The 20,308-nt window shown below is 41.6% G+C and overlaps 1 protein-coding gene across 2 annotated transcripts in view; it reads right to left on the bottom strand.

Moving 5' to 3' along the window:
- SLC7A13 (solute carrier family 7 member 13) overlaps nucleotides 1-18,518 on the bottom strand; it is a 109,297-nt gene extending 90,779 nt beyond the window's left edge. Inside the window, exons 1-3 of one of the 2 annotated variants that reach the window (XM_030216319.1) lie at nucleotides 18,202-18,518; nucleotides 2,854-2,915; nucleotides 1,746-2,278 (exon numbers count right to left, since the gene is read on the bottom strand). In XM_030216319.1, the coding sequence (XP_030072179.1) occupies nucleotides 1,746-2,265 (520 nt within the window). In that variant the 5' untranslated portion in view covers nucleotides 2,266-2,278; nucleotides 2,854-2,915; nucleotides 18,202-18,518. The remainder of the gene's footprint in view (nucleotides 1-1,745; nucleotides 2,279-2,853; nucleotides 2,916-18,201) is intronic. The other variant, XM_030216311.1, reaches the window with a different exon arrangement.
- Between the last annotated feature and the right edge of the window lie 1,790 nt (nucleotides 18,519-20,308).

The raw sequence follows: 20,308 nt of genomic DNA, 5'->3' as shown, positions 1-20,308 counted from the left end.
GCCTGATAGTAACATATTAGATGACGGTAGAAAAAGACCTGCACGGTCCATCCAGTCTGCCCAAGAAGACAATCTCATATGTGCTACTTTTTGTATATATCTTATCTTGATTTGTATCTGCCATTGTCCGGGCACAGACCGTATAAGTCTGCCCAGCACTAGCCCGCCACACCCCACCGACTCTGCCACCCAATATCGGCTAAGCTTCTGAGGATCCCTTCCTTCTGAACAGGATTCCTTTATGTTTATCCCACGCATGTTTGAATTCCGTTACCGTTTTCATCTCCACCACCTCCCTTGGGAGGGCATTCCAATTATCCACCACTCTCTCCGTGAAAAAATACTTCTTGACATTTTTCCTGAGTCTGCCCCCCTTCAATCTCATTTCATGTCCTCTCATTCTACCGCCTTCCCATCTCCGGAAAAGGTGCATTTGCGGATTTATACCTTTCAAATATTTGAATGTCTGTATCATATCACCCCTGTTTCTCCTTTCCTCCAGGTTATACATGTGCAGGTCAGCAAGTCTTGTAACGCAAATCCCATACCATTCTCATAGCTTTTCTTTGCACCTTTTCTATTCTTTTTACATCCTTAGCAAAATAGGCCTCCAAAACTGAACACAATATTCCAGGTGGGGCCTCACCAACGACTTATACAGGGGCATTAAAACTTCTTTTCTTCTGCTGGTCACACTGTTTCGTCACCTTCAGATCCTCAGATACTATCACCCCAAGATCCCTCTCCCCATCTGTACATATCAGACTCTCACCGCAAATACTTAAAATCATTGGTTTGAAAATTTTGGCCTTGCAGCCTGCTTAACTTTTGGCTGGACAACCCAATGTCTAACCATTTAAAATCGGGATAGTTTTTGCATGTGCCTTTTAACACTGGGGGTATGTCTAGGGGTGAAGAGTAGGCATGTTCTGCACTAATTGGTTAGGTCAGCTACACTGCTGCACGTTATGGGTAGACCTCACCGCCTAGAAAATAGATGTTGGTAAGCGCTGACACGCTAATGGCCATGCGCTAATGGGAAAATTAGAACTTGGCCATTATTAGCAAAATAGAAAAATTGGCCATTTCCCAGCAGCTCTAAAAGTGGCCTTAGAGTGTAGGAAAGACCTATGCTAGAGATAGCATAGGCCACTTTTTAGGACTGCTTAATAAAAGGGCTCTTTTATGTGCTTATCTTAGCTGCTGAGATAACTGGACGGTTTTAACCTGCAATATTCAGTGACATCAATGCAACTGCATATGGTTAAAGATTTATTTATTTTTGTACCCCACACTTTCCCACTCATGGCAGACTCAATGCAGCTTACATGGGACAATGGAGGGTTAAGTGACTTGCCCAAAGTCACAAGGAACTGCCTGTGCCTGAAGTAGGAATCAAACTCAGTTCCCCAGGACCAAAGTCTGCCACCCTAACCACTAGGCCACTCCTCCACTCAGATATTTGGATATTTGGAGTACTTTATCTTGGTACTTTTAACATCAAATGCTCCATTGAATATTGACCCCGATATTTTTTTTGATTTTTTACATTGTTTTAAGAACTTTCATTTTGAATATTCAGAAAGAGAAAAAAAGTGGTTGAAATACTTTCACAAAAATGCATATTATTACAAATGCACAGTGCTCTAATTGTTGTCAAGTACGTAACATTTTTCTTACCAGACTAGAACATCCAATCCTATTATACTTTTCAAGGACTTGCCCTTTTTCATGGGCTTACTTACAGATGCAGGCTGCTGCAATCAATCTGACTGCTCCATATGGCGGCTCACAAGATGGGAAAATTGGTTGCACGATGTAATTTGCAAAAGTTATTGCTATGACTGCCTGAGTGCTGGGTTCTATAATTAATAAAGAAGACCAAAGTCTGATGAAGGCAATGAATTCGCCAAAGGCTTCCAGTATATAGGCATAACTAGCACCTGATTTAGTGATGGATGTTCCCAGCTCTGCATAGCATAAAGCACCAAACATGGAAAAGATTCCTCCTATTGCCCAAATAAGCAAGGACAGTCCGTAGGAAGCACTGTACATCAAAACCCCTTTGGGTGACACAAATATTCCAGAGCCAATCATGTTTCCCACTATTAAAGAAATGCCATTGAACAAAGTGATTTGTTTCTTCATTTGCATTTTGCCGTCATTGATGTTCGATGCTTTGTTATGATTTTCCATTTTACATCTTTCATTTTTAGCTGTAGGCTGCTTATTGCAGAATGGTATCCAGCAGTCCGACATCTTCATATCATCTCATTACCTAAAACACAGAAAGGAGAAGCAATTTAAGACATGTAAACTCTATTAAAAGCATACAAAAAGAACATAAAGACAGCCTTTTTATAACGTCATCTAGGTTGAGAGGGCAAGCAGGAGCTTATTTTGAGCCTATTTTATAAAGACACATGGAGCAACATTTTAGAAAGGATGTCCAACTCAGAATATGAAACAAGGAGGCTCAGGCAGATCATATAAAAAGCAGTCTTTAATAACGTTAAAATGCTCCCAGGTTAACAATCATCTGTGCCTGACATGGAATGTTTCGCCAGTAATAATGGCTGCGTCAGGGGCAGAATAAACTAGAATCAGAAATACAGAGAATAACATTCACTAACTTAAAAAAAATATCTCAATAACATTTACATAAAAACCACGGTAAAAACATAAAAGGGTTTTTGTCCACCAAAAACTTCATAATCTTAAAAAAACAGTAATCAGTTTAAAAATGACTTTCCTAAAAAATATATATTTCTTTCTTTAAAAAAATATATAAATACCAAACCTTCTGTTAAAAAAGCAAAGAAGATGGGGGAGGGGAAAAGGAGAGAGGCTTACCCAGTCAGTATATACAGCACACTTCACCTAGTCTGGTCCAGCAAAGTGATACAATAAAGGCACTGTTAGATACAAATTTAAAAACATGTCTAAAAACCAAAAGCAACTAAAAGACCATCCTAAAAACCAGAAGACAAGACTCAAAAAAAGAGGCTTGGGCTTTAATTAGTGTATGTAGCCTATTTCCATATTAAACAATGTTTTGCCCGTGGAAATGCCTTTGATTAATGCTGCTCCCATGGTGGACTAAACACAGTATGCAAACCCCCCCCCCCCAAATCTATTTATATTGTAAGAGGACCCATCATCAGAAGAGACCAACCTTACTTACCAATTGTAAATTTAAAACTCAAAATGTCACGGTGTCCAATTACCTTAGATTTCAATCCTCTGAGATGGGCCTTTACACTTAAAAAAATATCCTCTTCCTGCTTCCTCAAAGAAAGATGGAGGAATTGGTTTATAATTGAATTAAAATCAAAAAGGTGTATGCAGAGAAAAGATGTTAAACTCTGTCTTGATTTATATTACACACCATGTGTTATAGGTAAATAAATAGAATTTTAAATTGTAATTGAATATGGACAATGTACTTGGTAATAAACAATTTAATAAACAATTGTTATATAGAATTAGAGATCAAACAAAATAAAACATGGAAAAGAAAATAAGATGATACCTTTTTTATTGGACATAACTTAATACATTTCTTGATTAGCTTTCGAAGGTTGCCCTTCTTCGTCAGATCGGAAATAAGCAAATGTGGTAGCAGATAGTATATATAAGTGAGACATCCAAGCATTACTATGACAGTCTGACAGAATGGGAGGGTGGAAGAGTGGACTAACACGGGTACCACACCTCTCTACTTTAGAATTAGAGATCAACTCTCCTTGTAACTTGTGGCAATTCACCTGAATTTTTACATAAACTGTGTTCAACTTCTTTCATAAACTTTTTATTTAAATACAGTTCTTTTAGCCCAAATTTATCTTCCAAGAAGATTTCTTCAAAATATGGATTTCATAAAGAAATCAGATGAGTTACCTTCTGTTACTGAAAGCCTTACTTATACATAAACACTGACTTTGAGCAGTTGTTTTCTTGTACTTTTTACTTTTCAAATGTCTACAAAATTAAACTTTATTTATACAGGCAAGTATTTAAAATAAATTCCTTCTAGGTAAGTATAAGGATTTGGACTTAGAGTTTCCTCCTCAAATAAGTCACCCTTTTAAAAGTGCATTTTATTCAGTCTTGTAATGTGATGTTATATGTGTGCACTTCTGAATCAAACTTATCTGTCTTCAAATTTCTGATTTTCTTTTCAGCGTTGGGGTCGGCCCTTCTTCTCCTTTGTTTTTCAGATGATGAGCTTTGGTACCTGTGACTATCATTACAGAAAATAAAAGGAAGAAAACTATCTTTTTATCTATGTGTGTGTAAGTTAACTTTGAGTTCCTGTCAGGATCTGGATTCCTGCACTGCGTAAAAATCTTACTTTCAAAAATAAAATAATTATATCAATCCTTTAACTATTTTTCTGATACCTTTTTTTATTTTATTTTATTTATAATTTCAAAATTTACAATTCAAGCAACAGAGCTTGTATAGAAAAGCAGTTTGAATACAATATTTGTTTTACAGGAAATATAATAAAGAAATATAATGAATGCAAATTATTAAGATCCATTGTATTTATAAATTCAACTGCACAAGTCCACAAAATGTGATTCAAGATTACTTATCTGGAACAATCGAGGAATAATTATACTGAACAGAAATAAGAAGTAAACCTGTGTAGCAAACTAGAACTAGAATTTTTCTTCTTTTAGGACTTTTGAGACTCTTGTCCAATTCTCTTGGTAGCTAGGAATTCAGTCTTCTGTTGAACTAGATTCTTCAGAGAAATTCTTCTTCTCATTCAGCTTCCACACTCACCACATCTTCACTTAGGTTTAACTAATAAGTTCCAGTATTCACAACTGGAAATCATATTTTCCTCAAAATACTGCTTTCATATTTAATTGAGGGACCACTGCAACTATCACTTCACTTCTAAAGTGAATCAAAATTAGAAAGGTCATGTTCTTTACTTTAAATCAAATTCCTTCTAAGTACCTGAAGTACTTTGAACAAGCATTAATTCTTCTTTAAAGAATTTATAAAAGAATCAACTTTAAATAAAATAGATTCTTCTTTACTAAATTAGAATCCTGAAATGTCTCACAAAGTTTTATGAGAGAACTTTACTAATAAAATGTCAGTTCACTTGCTTCCTCACACTGACATCCTTCACAGTCTTTCCTTAAGTCATTAATACATTTCTTGATTAGCTTTCGAAGGTTGCCCTTCTTCCTCAGATCGGCAACCTTCGAAAGCTAATCAAGAAATGTATTAAGTTATGTCCAATAAAAAAGGTATCATCTTATTTTCTTTTCCATGTTTTATTTTGTTTGATTTCTATTGATAACCTTTAAGAGTGGACTAACACGGCTACCACACCTCTCTACTTAAGTCCTGAGAAACTTCAGAATATTCCTCTCTTTAACTTCAGAGGGAGTTTAAGTAATCTATATTAAATTCTCAAAACGTTATTCCAGAGCTTACCCTCAGTATCTGAGAGAACAATCTTTTATAATTCAAGAAAAGAGCCACATTTCTTACTAAACACTTTTATCAAGTACACACACACACTTTTCTTGGCTCTTCACTCTATGCAACTTTCAAAGTTAATTCTGTCTAAATTTCCTCACACCAGTCACACAGACAGCAATCATTCAACACCTTTCTTCATTCCATTTCAACTATCTTCTCTCTAGATGTTTTAAGGGTCCTTTTACAAAGGTGCACTGAAAAATAGGCTGTGCTAGTGTAAGCGCATGTTTTGGGTACACACAGATCCATTTTTCAGCCTGCCTGTAACAAAAGGCCTTTTAAAATTTTTGCCGAAAATGGACGTGCGGCAAAATAAAAATTGGCGTGCGTCCATTTTGGGTCTGAGACCTTACCGCTTCCCATTGACTTAGCGGTAAGATCTCACACGGCAACCGTGCGGTAATCGTCTATGGTGTATACAATGACAATTACCGCCCAGTTTCTGCCGCACGCCAGTAAATAAAAATTATTTTCTGGTGCACATAGCGGACGTGCGTAAAAAATGAAACTACCACTTGGGCCACATGGTAGCTGGGCAGTAACTCCAAATAAGTGCTTGTTGGGCACATGTGTCAGTAAAAGGGTCCCTAAATTTTCCTTTAGAAACAGGTTCCCTGTGAGAGCTGTGCAGCCAATCAGATTCATGCCATAAGCTTCTGTAGAATAAATCTACTATAAGGGAAGGGGAAGGGAAATGGGACTTGATATACCACCTTTCTGAGGTTTTTGCAACTACATTCAAAGTGGTTTACATATATTCAGGTACTTATTTTGTACCAGGGGCAATGGAGCGTTAGGTGACTTGCCTGGAGTCACAAGGAGTTGCAGTGGGAATTGAACTCAGTTCCTCAGGATCAAAGTCAACTGACCTAACCACTAGGTTACTCGTAAGCATTCGAATAATATCTCAATCAGCAGGGGTTATATTATGTCATATATTCATTTAACAATTACCCAGTGCCAGTCATTCAACCTAAACTAAATGGTATCCTCCATATTATCTGAATTACCCATATTCTGTTGTTGAATTCAAATGGAATCAGTTTAACTGATGTATTTACCGGACCTCAGTAGCACAATGATTGCACCAGCGGCGATTCATCTGTCAAGAGACCCGATTGTTTTCAACTCTTGACACGCCATGGGCTCGTCATAGGTCCAACCATTATTTACCTCAATAGTGTATATTCATTCTTAAATGCAATATTTAATGCTTGGGTAATTCAGATAATATGGAGGATACCATTTAGGTTAGGTTGAATGACTGGTGCTGGGTAATTGTTAAATGAATATACGCTTCTGTAGAGACAGCATTCCTGCACAGATCACTGCACAGCTTCTAACCTTTCAAAAACATTAACATTCCACTATTAAAAACCCTTGTTTTTAAACTTTAACCACTCATAACACCTTACAGTCATGCTTTAAGCAGTTTTATGTAAAAAGCATCATTTCATACCTCAAGAACTCCCAAATAGAACTCTCTAAAGTTATATTCTTTTGCATTCAAATGGAACTCAAATAACATCATAGCACATATCAGTAATTTTCCCACACCTGAATTCTTATTTGGAAACTTTCCAGACACTTTAAAAATGATTGAAATATTGAATTTAAATTGCGGGTGACCGTGCCAGTCTCCTTAGTCCACACAGCGCATGTGCATGAATTCACGCCGTTTTGAGTTTATTTGTGAGATTTTCAGACCCCCTCATTTTCCCAGCAATCATAGGGGCTGAATTTAATTATAAATGCGCTCTTTATGCATGCGCAATTGCACAATTGTACTGATTGCAGCACGATCCAAACTTTTCATTTACAGATCCTTTATGGATCAGAACTCGTGTCCCCCACATTATATTTTAAAAATACATTGGTGGTACAAGGACTCCCGGGCTCCATAACCCCTCTGGAGTCATTGCAGATGCTGAGCATGCCCCCGCAATGATTCCCAGGGCATACTCCCAGTATCATCAGGGGCTCTCCTAAATGCACCATTTGGCTCTCCATATCTTCAGGGTGGCCCGGAACCGTGCACTCGTGGCGGGTCTGCTATCACCATGACCCCCACCTGCAGGCTCTCCTGAAGCCTGCCCTAAGTCCTTGGGACCCCCCAGGCAAGAAAAAAAATTAGTTTTTACCACTGGATACAATCAATTACCTAGAAATTGAAAGAACCTTGCTTTTCATTTTCAGTGAGAGATGAGCATTTGTGTATTCGTACTCTATCTATGTTCCTCGGGGTTTGCCCTGCAGATGAAGAAATGTTCCATAAAACAAATATGCATATATTTGCTGACTCGAATCATGCTTTTCACCTGAGAATTTCTGTGTTCTATGGCTGGTATCCTGAGTAATAATTTTGTTTTATTATTTCAGCCAAGCTTGGAGGTGCTGCTGATCTATCTCTGAGGGTGAGAGAAGGATTCCTGTCTGTAGCAAGTGAAAGACCCAGAGATCCAGGAGTAATCTGATATTATTTATGAGCATTTTCAGCAGCATTTAACCGAATAGTGCTACTGAAAATTCCTGGTTAGTGCCCAAGCCAAAACTGACTATTTTGGAGGTGTTTCAGGGTGGACTTGGCACTTGGCTGCTTAAGTGCATGAAAGGCAGTCCTATCTTTATGTGGTTCCTCATAGCTGGTTAAGTGCCGAATATCACACTTTTTCACTGGACATGGTCCGGCATTGAATTTCCAAGTATACCACAAAAAGCTGATTGCCGCCAGCTGAAAATCAGGCCCTAAGTGCCCACATTTATGCACTCCTTGTACTCTTCCTCAGAGTGGAGGAATAGCCTAATGGTTAGATCAGTGGGTTAACAACCTAGAGCTGGCTTCAACTCTCACTGCAGTTAAATGACTTGCCCAGTCATTTAACTCTCCATTGCCCCAGGTACATAAGAAGTACCTATATATAAACTGTTTTCATTGTATATTAAATCCCTTTCCCTTTCAAGGAGGTGTATACATGGGTGGGACTTCCAATTATATATATGTATCGCACCAAAATTCCAGCATATTCTGTAACAAGTATGGGCTCCTTTTACTAATCAGTGGTAAGCCCAACGCAGGCTTATCGCTCACTATATAGGAAGTATCGACGGGCTACCGCAGCAGCCCGGCAGTACTTACCACCCCTAGCGCACCATCATTTCTGGCGCTAGAAAAATGTATTTATTTCTGTAGAGCCGGTGGTAGTTCCACCCCTAGTGTGCAGCATTTCTGGCGCTAGCAGAAATATTAAAAAAATATTTCCACAGGCATTAACTTGGTTGCAGGGGCGTAGCTACGGGTGGGCCAATCTCGGTCTAGGCCCACCCAGTTTCTCTGATCCACCAATTGGCGCCGATCTTCTAGGCGCCGGTTAAGCACAGCTTTTTAGTTCAGCTCCACGAGCCTGGAGCGTTAAGGCCTACCTTGTTTTCTTGCAGTGCTCGGGTCCGGATCACAAGTCGGTAGTGGAGTTACGTGCTGCTAATGCCGTTGCTGCCATAGTGGTTTGTCTGCACTCTGCAGCTACTCTCACCGGTGCCTGCTGCTTTGCCCCTCTCCCGTGGCGTGAATGCGACTCGTCAGGCCCGGTCTCTTCCAACTGTGCCTGTGTACGACTGCCAGCACTGAGCTCCTCCTAGGACCCGTCCCAAATCTGGGTCGGATCCTAGGAGGAGCTCCGTACTGGCAGCAGAACACAAGCACAGTTGGAAGAGACCGGGCCCGACGAGTCGCATTCACGCCGTGGGGGGGGGGGGGGGGGGGACAGGGCAGCAGGCACCGGCGAGAGTAGCACGATGCTGTGTCACTTGGGACTGCCCCAATCTTCAATGGTTCCTCAGCTCACACCCTCAATGGATTATTGAGGATCCCAGCTGCAGGGGCTAACGCTGCAGATGGCCTCTCCGTCGGAGCAAGGGAGAAAAGTCAAGATGGCACAAGCTGAGTCTTCTGCGATCGTAAAGTTGGACTTGCTTAGTCTTTTTGCCTTACTGCGCTGCTTTTTGCTTACCTGATGCCTCGCAAGCAGAAGGGGAAGTGAGAGCCCTTCTTCTATTGGGCTCAACGCCTCCTGGACTGGCGGTGTCTCAACTGATGATTATGGGATATTTGACTTAGTCTCTCGATGGGGGCAGCATGGGTGGAAGCACTGACCTGCTTGGGGGCGAATAACAATTAAATTCTGACCTTGGCTTAGCAGAGATTTTTCTTGTGCAGTAATAGAACCCACCACCATCTTGGTATTATAACTCTTTTGAAAACCAGACTGTGATGGATGCAAAACACTGTATCTATCCAGGTAACTTTCCATCAACTTGGTAACATAACCCTCTGTAATTTTCATAAACAATGGGATAATTGCAACAGGATGATAATTACTCATTACTTGTAAATTCCCTCTGGAATTTTTAGGAATTGGTGTTAACACAATGTCCCCCCAATTTGCTGGGAAAAGGACTTGTACAGTATAGCAAACCGCTTCCAATGGAGATACAGTAATTGTATCTAACATAGGGATATAAAAAATGATTTATATAAAATTGGAAGCCCACACTCATTTTACCCTGCCTGGGAACATACTACTACTACTACTTAACATTTCTAGAGCGCTACTAGGGTTACACAGCACTGTACAGTTTAACAAAGAAGGACAGTCCCTGCTCAAAGGAGCTTACAATCTAAAGGAATGTAATATTTTATAACCTATTAGGCACATAATCTGAGATCATCAACAAGTGGGGCGCGTGGGGGACAGGGCAGCAGGCACCGGTAAGAGTAGCACGATACTGTGTCACTTCAGCCTCAGACGGGCCTCAGCATTCCCCCGCGGGATGGTGTAAAAGCCTGGGAAGATCCCAAGGATCCCGCTGTATCCGTTTTTTACTTTTGCCCTCCCTCGCTGCCACAAAAAGGGCCAGGTACAGGATCCAGCCCAGTCTGCAGTGCTCTGCTCCACGTGCATAACTATGGTCATTTGAGAAACCAACATTCAAGCCCAGGTAAAAACAAATGTTTTAATTTTTATTATGTGTAATGCTGGACTGCTGGTGGGTTTCAGGGTGGGGATAGGCTCAGTGCCCAGGTTAAAATAAAATTTTAAAAAAGGTTGTAGATTTCATGTTGGTGTGGATGATCTCTTTTTTTTTAATTTTAACCTGGGCACTGCAGAGCCTATCCCCACCTAGAAACCCACCAACATTAAATACAAAAACGTTAAAAAAATTATTTTAACCTGGGCCTGGGTACTGTAGAGCCCAGGATTTAAAAAAAAAAGTTTTGCATTAATGTAGGTGGGTTTCTGGGTGGAGGTGGGCTCTGCCATGCGCAGGACATTAAAATACAAAATGTTTTAGATTTAATGCTAGTGTGCTTTAAGGTGGGGTGGGATGAGATTAGGAAGGGCAGGGGAGATGCAAGACGGGGGGGAGGGGATGGGTAGGGCTTAGGACAGGGCTGATGTTGGGCTACAGGGAGGGGTGGGGGTAGAGTAGGGCTATTGCCTAGCTACAGGATGGATAGTGGATATCTTGTCATATGTTGAGGTGTTTGCCATTATAGTAGACTTGTGTCTGGTCAAATTTAAGATATGGGATAATGTAACTATGTAAAAATATTGTTTTTTTTCTATTAAGTATGTATGTGATTTATGTTGATGCAGGGCAGCTGTTGGGCAGACTACTTAGAAATTCATGATCAAATGCATTCTAAGGCATTATTTTGTAGTATTCTAAGAAACACTACTCATACTTATATACATAGTGCCCACCCATATTAACTCTGGGCCCACCCAAAATGTCAGGTCTGGCTACGCCACTGCTTGGTTGTAGTCAGGCAGCACCACACGCTACCCGGTTACTGCTGGGTTAGCACAGGAACCCTTACCGCCACCTCAATGGATGACAATAAGTGTTTCTCCCCCCCACATGGCCACATGGTAAGTGAAATCTTACCATATACAGGCTCATTTTCGAAAGAGAAGAACGCCCATCTTTCAACATAAATCGGAAGATGGGTGTCCTTCTCACAGGGTCGTCCAAATCAGTATAATCGAAAGCTGATTTTGGACGTCCCCAATTGCTTTCCGTCGCAGGGATGGCCAAAGTTCAAGGGGGCATATCGGAGACATAGCGAAGGCGTGTCTAACACATGGGCATCCTCACCCCGTAATGGAAAAAAAAGGGCATCCCTGACGAGCACTTGGACAACTTTACCTGGTCCTGTTTTTCTTACAACCAAGGCACAAAAAGGTGCCCAAAATGACCAGATGACCACCGGAGAGAATCGGGGATGACCTCCCCTTACTCCCCCAGTGGTCACTAACCCCCTCCCACCCTCAAAAAATATCTTTCAAAATATTTTTTGCCAGCCTCACATGTCATACTCAGGTCCGTGACAGCAGTATGCAGGTCCCTGGAGCAGTTTTAGTGGGTGCAGTATTGACGGATATGATGCAGTTGGTGAAGTTCTAAAAATACCACTTTACTTGGGTTCAAAAGAAAGAGTGGTATCAAGAATGAACTTAGAGGATGGGGGGGGGGGGGAGGCAGAGAGAGAAGCAGATACCGGGCTGCCAGTAGAGGAATGGGAGAGGGGAGTGTGACATTGCCTTTGGGTGGGTCTTAGTCAACAATGAGTGGCCTTGTGCCCATCCAGGCCCATCTGTAGCTATGCTACTCCAAAGAGGAGGTTTCTTCCAGTAAAGCATTAACCGTGAAGCGGAGGAGTGCTCCAGGTGGGAAGTAGGGGATCCCAAGCTGGGAGCAAGAACAGGAAAGAGCTGTTCGGAGCCAAAGGTGGTAGCCCGGAGAGGTACTCCATTGGAGAGGAGTGTGGACAGACAGGGAGGTCTGATCCAGAGGAAGATTTACTTGCTTGCAGGCACAGCCTTAGATTGTTATACCCAGAAGGGATGCATATAGACAGGAGGAACTAGAAATAAGTACATACTGTAGGAATATAAATTGAACTTGAGATGATACACCATATCCCTGAGTTTGGCTCTGGGTTGTTTGCATGAGTTATCAATTTGCACTTCCCCAGCTGTAAAGGATTAAAATACAAGCTGATACATGCCACCACCTTCTCTTACATGAGCACGCAATTGTGAAATGCAATACCTGCACCCCTGAAAGCCATTGATGATATAACGAACTTCCGCAAATCTCTGAAGACATATCTATTCAACAAAGCCTACAAAGAGAACCCATAGCCTTACAAAACTACCTCACCAACTCACCCAACTAGTACAGTACACCTTATATCATGCCTAACACCTTCCTTCTCTCCTCCCTCACCAATCTTTGTACATTACTAATTGTATCTAATACCATGGAATAACTATGTCATAACCAAACTCTGTAAGCCACATTGAGCCTGCAAATAGGTGGGATAATGTGGGATACAAGTGTAATAAATATATAATATAAATATATATCGAGTTGAGTATTGACTTGCTTTAAGTCTGAAAGGATATTGAACTACCTGTTGAAGAGATTTACAATAAAGTTCTTATTGTTTATACAAAACCTTGGACTGGAGTCTTTTCTTTAGATGAGAGTGGGAATCTCCTTGCTTTCTGAACGAACAGAGAAAAGTGTGCAGAATATAAAGAGTAAAAACCCTGGCTTAATACACTATCCTGCATATTTTCGAAAGGAGAAAAACGCCCATGTTCGGGAGATGGGCGTCTGTTTCCCGTGGGCGGCCAGATCGGTAAAATCGAAAGACGATTTTGGTCGTCTTCAACTGCACTCCGTCGCGGGAATGAATAAAGTTGACGGGGGCGTGTCAGAGGCGTGGTGAAGGCGGGACTGGGGCGTGATTATTGGCCGAGCAGAGATGGGCGCGCTCGGCTGATAATGGAAAAAAGAAAGGTGTTTTTAGCGAGAATTTAGGACACTTTTTTTGGACCCTTTTTTCTCATGAACAGGTCCCAAAAAAGTGCCCTAAATGACCAGATGATCACCGGAGGGAATCGGGAATCACCTCCCCTGACTCCCCCAGTGGACACTAACCCCCTCCCACCAAAAAAAACCCACTTGCAAAAACCTTATTTCTCAGCCTCTATGCCACCCTCAAATTCCGTACCCACCTCCATGACAGCAGAATGTGTTCGATCCTCTCACAGCCTTTCCCTGGGTCAGATGTGGCTCTCGGGTGCACTGCAGGATCACATCAGCATTGCATTGTGGTGGGTGTAGGGTATTGGGCTCCGTGATTTCACTAGCTTGTGTTACAGTCTCACGATGTTGGTAGTTGGTAGGCTCTTCTCCCATGGTGCTTTTCCCTCTGCTTACTGGGTCAGAGTGTGCCCTGTTTTGTTTCCGGTAGTCCACGAGGTAGTGGCCATTTTTGTAAGTTCGTTTTAGATCCCTTTCGTGTATTAGCCACGTTACAGAAATTAGTTCTTACCTTGAATGTTGCTGAAAGAGGGCATTGTACACCGTTCTGCCAGCTCTGAGCTACTGCTAATCTTAGTACCAGGGAGACTCATTGCTAGTGGGGCACAACCTCTGATCTGCAGTTAACTGTGAGTAAACGCGGTTATTGAAATAAAGGACGTTTTCAGCAAGATTAGTCTTACGGTGTGAACTGCTGTGCCAAGGTTATACAGCAGCAACAAGTCCTGTCCCTGGAGCACTTTTAGTGGGTAATGCAGTGCACTTCAGGCAGGCGGACCCAGGCCCATCCTCCCCTACCTGTACCACTTGTGGTGGTAAATGGGAACCCTCTAACCCCCCCCCCCCCCAAAACCCACTGTACCCACATGTAGGTGCCCCCCTTCACCATTAAGTGCTATGGTAATGGCGTTGAGTTGTGGGGAGTGGGTTTTGGGGGTCTCAGCACCCAAGGTAAAGGAGCTATGCACCTGGGAGGTAATTTAATGTTTTTTCCTATTTTTTAAAGTGCCCCCTAGGGTGCCCGGTTGGTGTCCTGGCATGTGAGGGGGACCGGTGCACTACGAATCCTGGCCCCTCCCACGACCCAAAGCTTTGGATTTGGTCGTTTTTGAGCTGGAACGCTTCGGTTTCGATTATCGATGAAAAACGAAAACGTCCAGCTCAAACAAACGACCAAATCTCAAAAACGCCCACATCCAATGCATTTGCCTGGCACAAACCGTATTTTCAAGACTAAAGATAAACGTCCATCTTTTTCAAAAATACGATTTGGCCCACCCCTTCACGACCCATTCTCGGAGATGGACGTTCTTACACATGGGCGTTTGCGTTTGATTATGCCCCTCCACGTCCTTCTGGATTTTTATCCAGCTTCGACCCACACCCAGCTCAGTGAGTCCGAAGGGATTAAAGAGAAATTATCCTCCCTATCTATAGTGAAATTTTATTGACCCTGGTCTCAGGGGGTACTGACCAGCGACGAGCTTGCTGGTACCCGGACTGTATAGTGAGACCAGGGTTACATATGTACTGCTTCCATTATATGCAAATAGATCTCATACATATTCATGGTGGAAATCTTGAAAACCTGACTGGATTGGGCCCTCGAGGACTGTGGTTGCCTACCCCTGGCTTAGACAGTGCTCACTAATCAGAAGGAATATTCGGCAGCACTGCCCAGTTAATTGCAGCTGAATATCCCCTCCTGACCTGCTCAGTGTGATTTAACTGGGCAGGAGCAGTGAAAGTGCCAGCAGGAGCAGAAGTGCTTAATTTACATAGTATATATGTATTTGCAAAGGGGGGGGGGGGTTCCACATGTGTGGAGCATGGGCGAAACAGGCAGCTCCCAATTATATGCATCCTTGCTGTATAGAAGCATCCACACTTATGACTTGTGTAACTCAAGGCATGCCAGTGTTGGGTGGTATTCTATAATGTAACCTGTGTATCCTCAGGTCACCTAAGTAGAAGCACCCAGTTGTAGAATTACTTCCTTGACTACTAACCCTCAGATCTAACAAAGGTTTTATTTCCTGAAGCTAGACAGAATGTGGATTTCAGAAATAGCATGATCTCTTCCATCTTCCAACATTCTCTCTCAGCTTGGCATTCCAGGAAGTTGCTCGTCTTTCTCGTCTGTCGCAATGGTCCCTTGAACTTGAAAGAGGGCACTTTTCATTAAAAATGCTCCAGTTCACAGGAAGTAGGTCAAGAATAGTTTGCAGGAAAAAGATTTCCTACACTTTTCAGTAGAGGAGTGTGGTAGCCGTGTTAGTCCACTCTTAAGGTTATCAATAGAAATCAAACAAAATAAAACATGGAAAAGAAAATAAGATGATACCTTTTTTATTGGACATAACTTAATACATTTCTTGATTAGCTTTCGAAGGTTGCCCTTCTTTGTCAGATTGGAAATAAGCAAATGTCTACACTTTTCTACACTTTTCAGAAACTTTCATTCTTCCTAGCTTCCAGAAATATATCTTACTGCAGGGTAGCCTAGATAACCATCCTCATTCAAAGATGGATAACAGAAACTAAGGAAGGTATGGTGAAATATTGCATTTTTCACAGCAAAATCTATCACACACGAGTCACTAGCCTGCTGTGGTTAGAGACTCTCGCAGTTAACTTCATTTTGTGTTGCTGCAGCCAGGAACATCATGTGGCAGTAAGCCCTGTTATCTTTTAAAGGGCCAGTGCTCGACATAAATCCTCCCCATCCCCAATCCCTTCCCTGGGATCAAGTACAAACTCCCAACTCTATCTCCCCTAACCAATACACCCTCCCACCCTTGATCCATCACTCTGACACTTAATGAAGGAGGAGGAGCAATTCCCAGATATTCCTGCCCTGATGGCACCTTGCTTCAAAGTGGGGGTGGGGGGGGGGGGGGGGGTCACTCGACTCCCTAGTGGTGGCAGTATTTTTTTTTTATGCACTGGTGCTTTAGAAGATAGTGAGCCCAATGTAGTGTCTGTAGTCTGTACTGCTGCATCTCCTTGGGAATATCAGGCCATATCGTTAGTGGCTCGATGCTCCCTTCAACAAAAGATAATGCCATCCCAAAAGTGGAATAATATTTCAAAGCTTGCAAGTCAAATGCACGCTGGTGTTATTCAGTTTGCATAATAATGAGCTGCTTTGCATGTATTTCCATGTTTGGCATCTCATTGTTACTTAACTTACTCTATGCTAAAGAAACATGTATATAGCGCACAATTTTGCCCTTTAATGCACGTTACTTAGCAAAAGATGGATTATTCCACGTGCATTATTCTCAACACACATTTGTTACTACAGCCCTAAATGTGAGGACCCTGCTATCGATACAGTCTTCTAAGAATGGGGATATAGATTTAGTAAAATAAATGCAAAGCAGCAAAGTAAGTCTAAGGCCTATATTAGAATTGTTTTCTTTTACTTCATCTCTTTAGCTGTGACATTCCAGTAAACTTCTATTCCAGGGCTGTGTTCACCGAGTCTGTATTTTCTATATGCTGACCAAATTTAATTTATTATTATTTATTTATTAGGATTTATTTACCACCTTTTTGAAAGAAGTCACTCAAGGCAGTGTACAGTAAGAATAAATCAAACATAAGCAACAGACAATTACAGCAGTAAAAATATTCAAATAATAATACATGTAAGAGGCTTGACATTTAAACTGAAAATAATTAGAATGAATAAACAAAAAATGCACAGGCTGCTCAAGTGGGTTGCAGGCAAAGCAGTGCCATGTGGATAGATCTAGGTTAGTTCTTGGAGTTCCTGTATCAGCTGGGACTGGGGGTATAGCACAGTGTTTATAGCCCCAGGGGCAGGAGTGGGTTATTGCCATTGTGCAACAGCATCACCTAGTGGCTGGATTTAGGGTCCACATTTGCAGGATTCTGGAGGGATCCCTGATATGTGATCCTGCTCTGAGTATTGTCACTGTAATGACTGAACCAAGAGAATTGGGAGGGGATAGTAAAACAGAGAAAAGACATCATGCAATTGCAAATGAAAACCCATTATACCAGATCTCATATCACTTTCCAACCAAACTGCAAGTCTGAAGCGGCAGGAGAAAACTGGAAGACCAAACCAACTGCAGACACAAAGCAACACACAAGTTCACATCAGCTATATAAAACTCTAATTCTTCATATGGAAATATACCTTTCAGGACATTTACAATGCTTTACCTAGCTTAGCATAGAAGAATAAACCCTCCACACAAATCTAATTATTGTTCATCTATAATTTATGAAGTCAAATAAAAGAGGTTAACAGTACCATTTTCAATCCCATGTTTAGTAATGCACTAGCCACACAAAACCGAACTTAAACATGAAATGCTTGGAGTCTAGCCCGAGTCCAATGAACCAGATCTTCTTCAGTTAGCAGATGTGCAACAAGCTACAGTATTATAACTCACCGTTAAAGACCAGATACTGTGAATAAGTTACAGCAAAGATAGAGCAATGCAACACATGTGATTTTGAAGAGATGTGAAGCCTTTTGGAAAACGTATAGTAACTGCCCATAAATCAACAAAGTACTTTTCAAGAGAAATTGCCAAATTTTACTTTGAGCTATTGATGTGGCAGCTGTCGTTTGCTAAACAGACAGAAACACGCACGAATGTTTCTTGCATCTCTGTGTTTTTTAAACAGTTACACAAGTCTGCTTTATAGCTGTTTATTTAAAATGACCAGACAATATATATGCTTATAGAATATTTTTTATATAAAGCATACACCAAAACCTAAGACACACTACAATGTAAAGTCAAATCTTACCTTTATGATACTGTATTTGCAGTAGGTTCCTTTAGTGCACAGCATACCCAGAGTTCAGGATAGTAAATGTTTACTTAGCTCTGCCCCAAAATAACTGTGAGCATTCCAAGGGTTTAATTTAGCAGCTGGTTCTCCATGAGGTAATCGATACGAATATTAGTGTTCTCCATCAAGGGGCATGGGTGTTCTGCTTCATGTGTCACCCATTTCATCTACAACGCATTGAAAATAACAAAGGCTAGTGTAAAGAGGGCTTACTGAAACCAGATTAAAAAAAAAAATCAAGATTGAGCAATAGAGCTAGGCTCTGTTACTCCCAGTAATTTGTCAGGTCCTGACAAACATGCGTCTTCTTGGAAGTTCAGAGGAATATGATCTGGATTACGTTAATGAAAACGCAGCTGTGAAAAAAAGTTTGCCCTTGGTGAATACAGGGAACAGACCATGCAGACAGTACAAAACACTTCACAGGCCTTGAGTAAAAAGGATGCTTCTCATTCTCTGCCTATGGAAAACATCTCTATTGAATAAGACCCTGTGAATACATAATACTTATTTGCAGTGGCCAACTGCTTGCTGTGGATAGTAGGGGTAGGGGTGGGGGTGGAGAGTTCAGATGTCTATACCCATCCTTGCTTCATAATGATAAGGGTAACTCTTCCCATGTTCTTGTATATCACTTCTTATACTTTTCTAGCAGAATGTCTCTGCCACTTTGCTTGCATTTAGGGCAGATTGTAATTTTCCACTCATTTTTATTGTGCCTTTGCACGAAAATGTGTTTTCCAGTTGGTTGGGATTAGCAAAGTGACCTTGTGTGGTTGGATACACACAGGAGCTGTCAGCCGTCCTTTTGCAACAACTGGCACTTTCCAGTCTTCCAGCATTGTGCACAGAAAGTTAACATAAGTATAGTTATGGTTATAGTTTATTTCATTCGACTTAATATACTGCCCTTTGTTTATAACAGCAGAGAGGTTTACAATCTAGATCGACCAATATTCTCATAGGAAGAAAGGAATGCCAGTCAACATTGTACTGCTAAGACAAGTTGAGAGAGAGACAGTACCCTACTGCCCATTCCTAGACCCCCTGGTCCCATAATATAGAAAATGTTAAACTTATACCTGGACTCTTGAGTTGTTATATTAGGCCTGTAGAACTGTATCAAATGCAATGTACAATTTGCAGAACCAAAACCGGCTGACACCTCAAGGTGAAGGGCATGTGGTTGTTGGAGCAGTAGGTGCTGTGAGGAAAGTAAATAAGGAAAGACACACGTGCACTGGCAAGGCCTCTGCACTAATAAGTCTTTTTTTAATATAGAGTCCCAATAAGGTTTATTCACTCATAACCCAGGTCACTGCAACTTGATCCATTTTTTTTAACCTTGATAACAACCTTGTATTAGCAGAATATCCCCACTGATTGTGTCTAGTGACATGTCCAAAAGGGATATTCCCTAGGTGTAATGTATAAGAAATAGTATAAAAGGCCCCCAATGATTGGTTTAAATGTCTTGCTTCAGCTCCAGTTTGGGAGGGTGGGCTGGGACCAATGGGAGATGCCTGGAACCAGGGGTGTGCTGATAATTTTTTTTTACAACGGGCTCTCTCTCTCTGGGCATAGCCAGCCCTTAAGTTTGGGGGGGGGGGGGGCAACACATGCCTCTCTTTTCCCTCCTCATGCAGGAACACGAGGCATACCTTCGCTGGCAGGGATACAGAGCCCCACCAGCCAATAAATGGACTGCTACCATTCCCCGCTACTTGTTTCTGGCTCTGAGCGGCAAGCTGGGACTTTTCATGCATGCACTGTTGGAAACGGGATGCTGAGTTTGATGGACCTTTGGTCTGTCTCGGTATGGCAACAAATATTCAGGCATAATGCAAGCAGAGGGGAAAAAAAAATCCACTAACCTCCACTGACTGAATATTGATCCCTAAGATGATAGGAGGAGTGTGTGCAAAAGGCTTGTTACAAAATTCCAGTTGGTACACAAGCACACCCCGGCGTTCTCTTTATAGAATAGCGTTTAGCGCGAGATTTTCCCGGCACTTATATTCAGACACCATTTACTGAATCCGACCCATATCCCACAATTCTA

This window comes from Microcaecilia unicolor, chromosome 1, assembly GCF_901765095.1.
Source record: "Microcaecilia unicolor chromosome 1, aMicUni1.1, whole genome shotgun sequence".
In the NCBI taxonomy this organism is placed as follows: Eukaryota; Metazoa; Chordata; class Amphibia; order Gymnophiona; family Siphonopidae; genus Microcaecilia; species Microcaecilia unicolor.
Note: the sequence above shows the minus strand (reverse complement) of the source record. Positions and strands in the feature narration are given on the sequence as shown.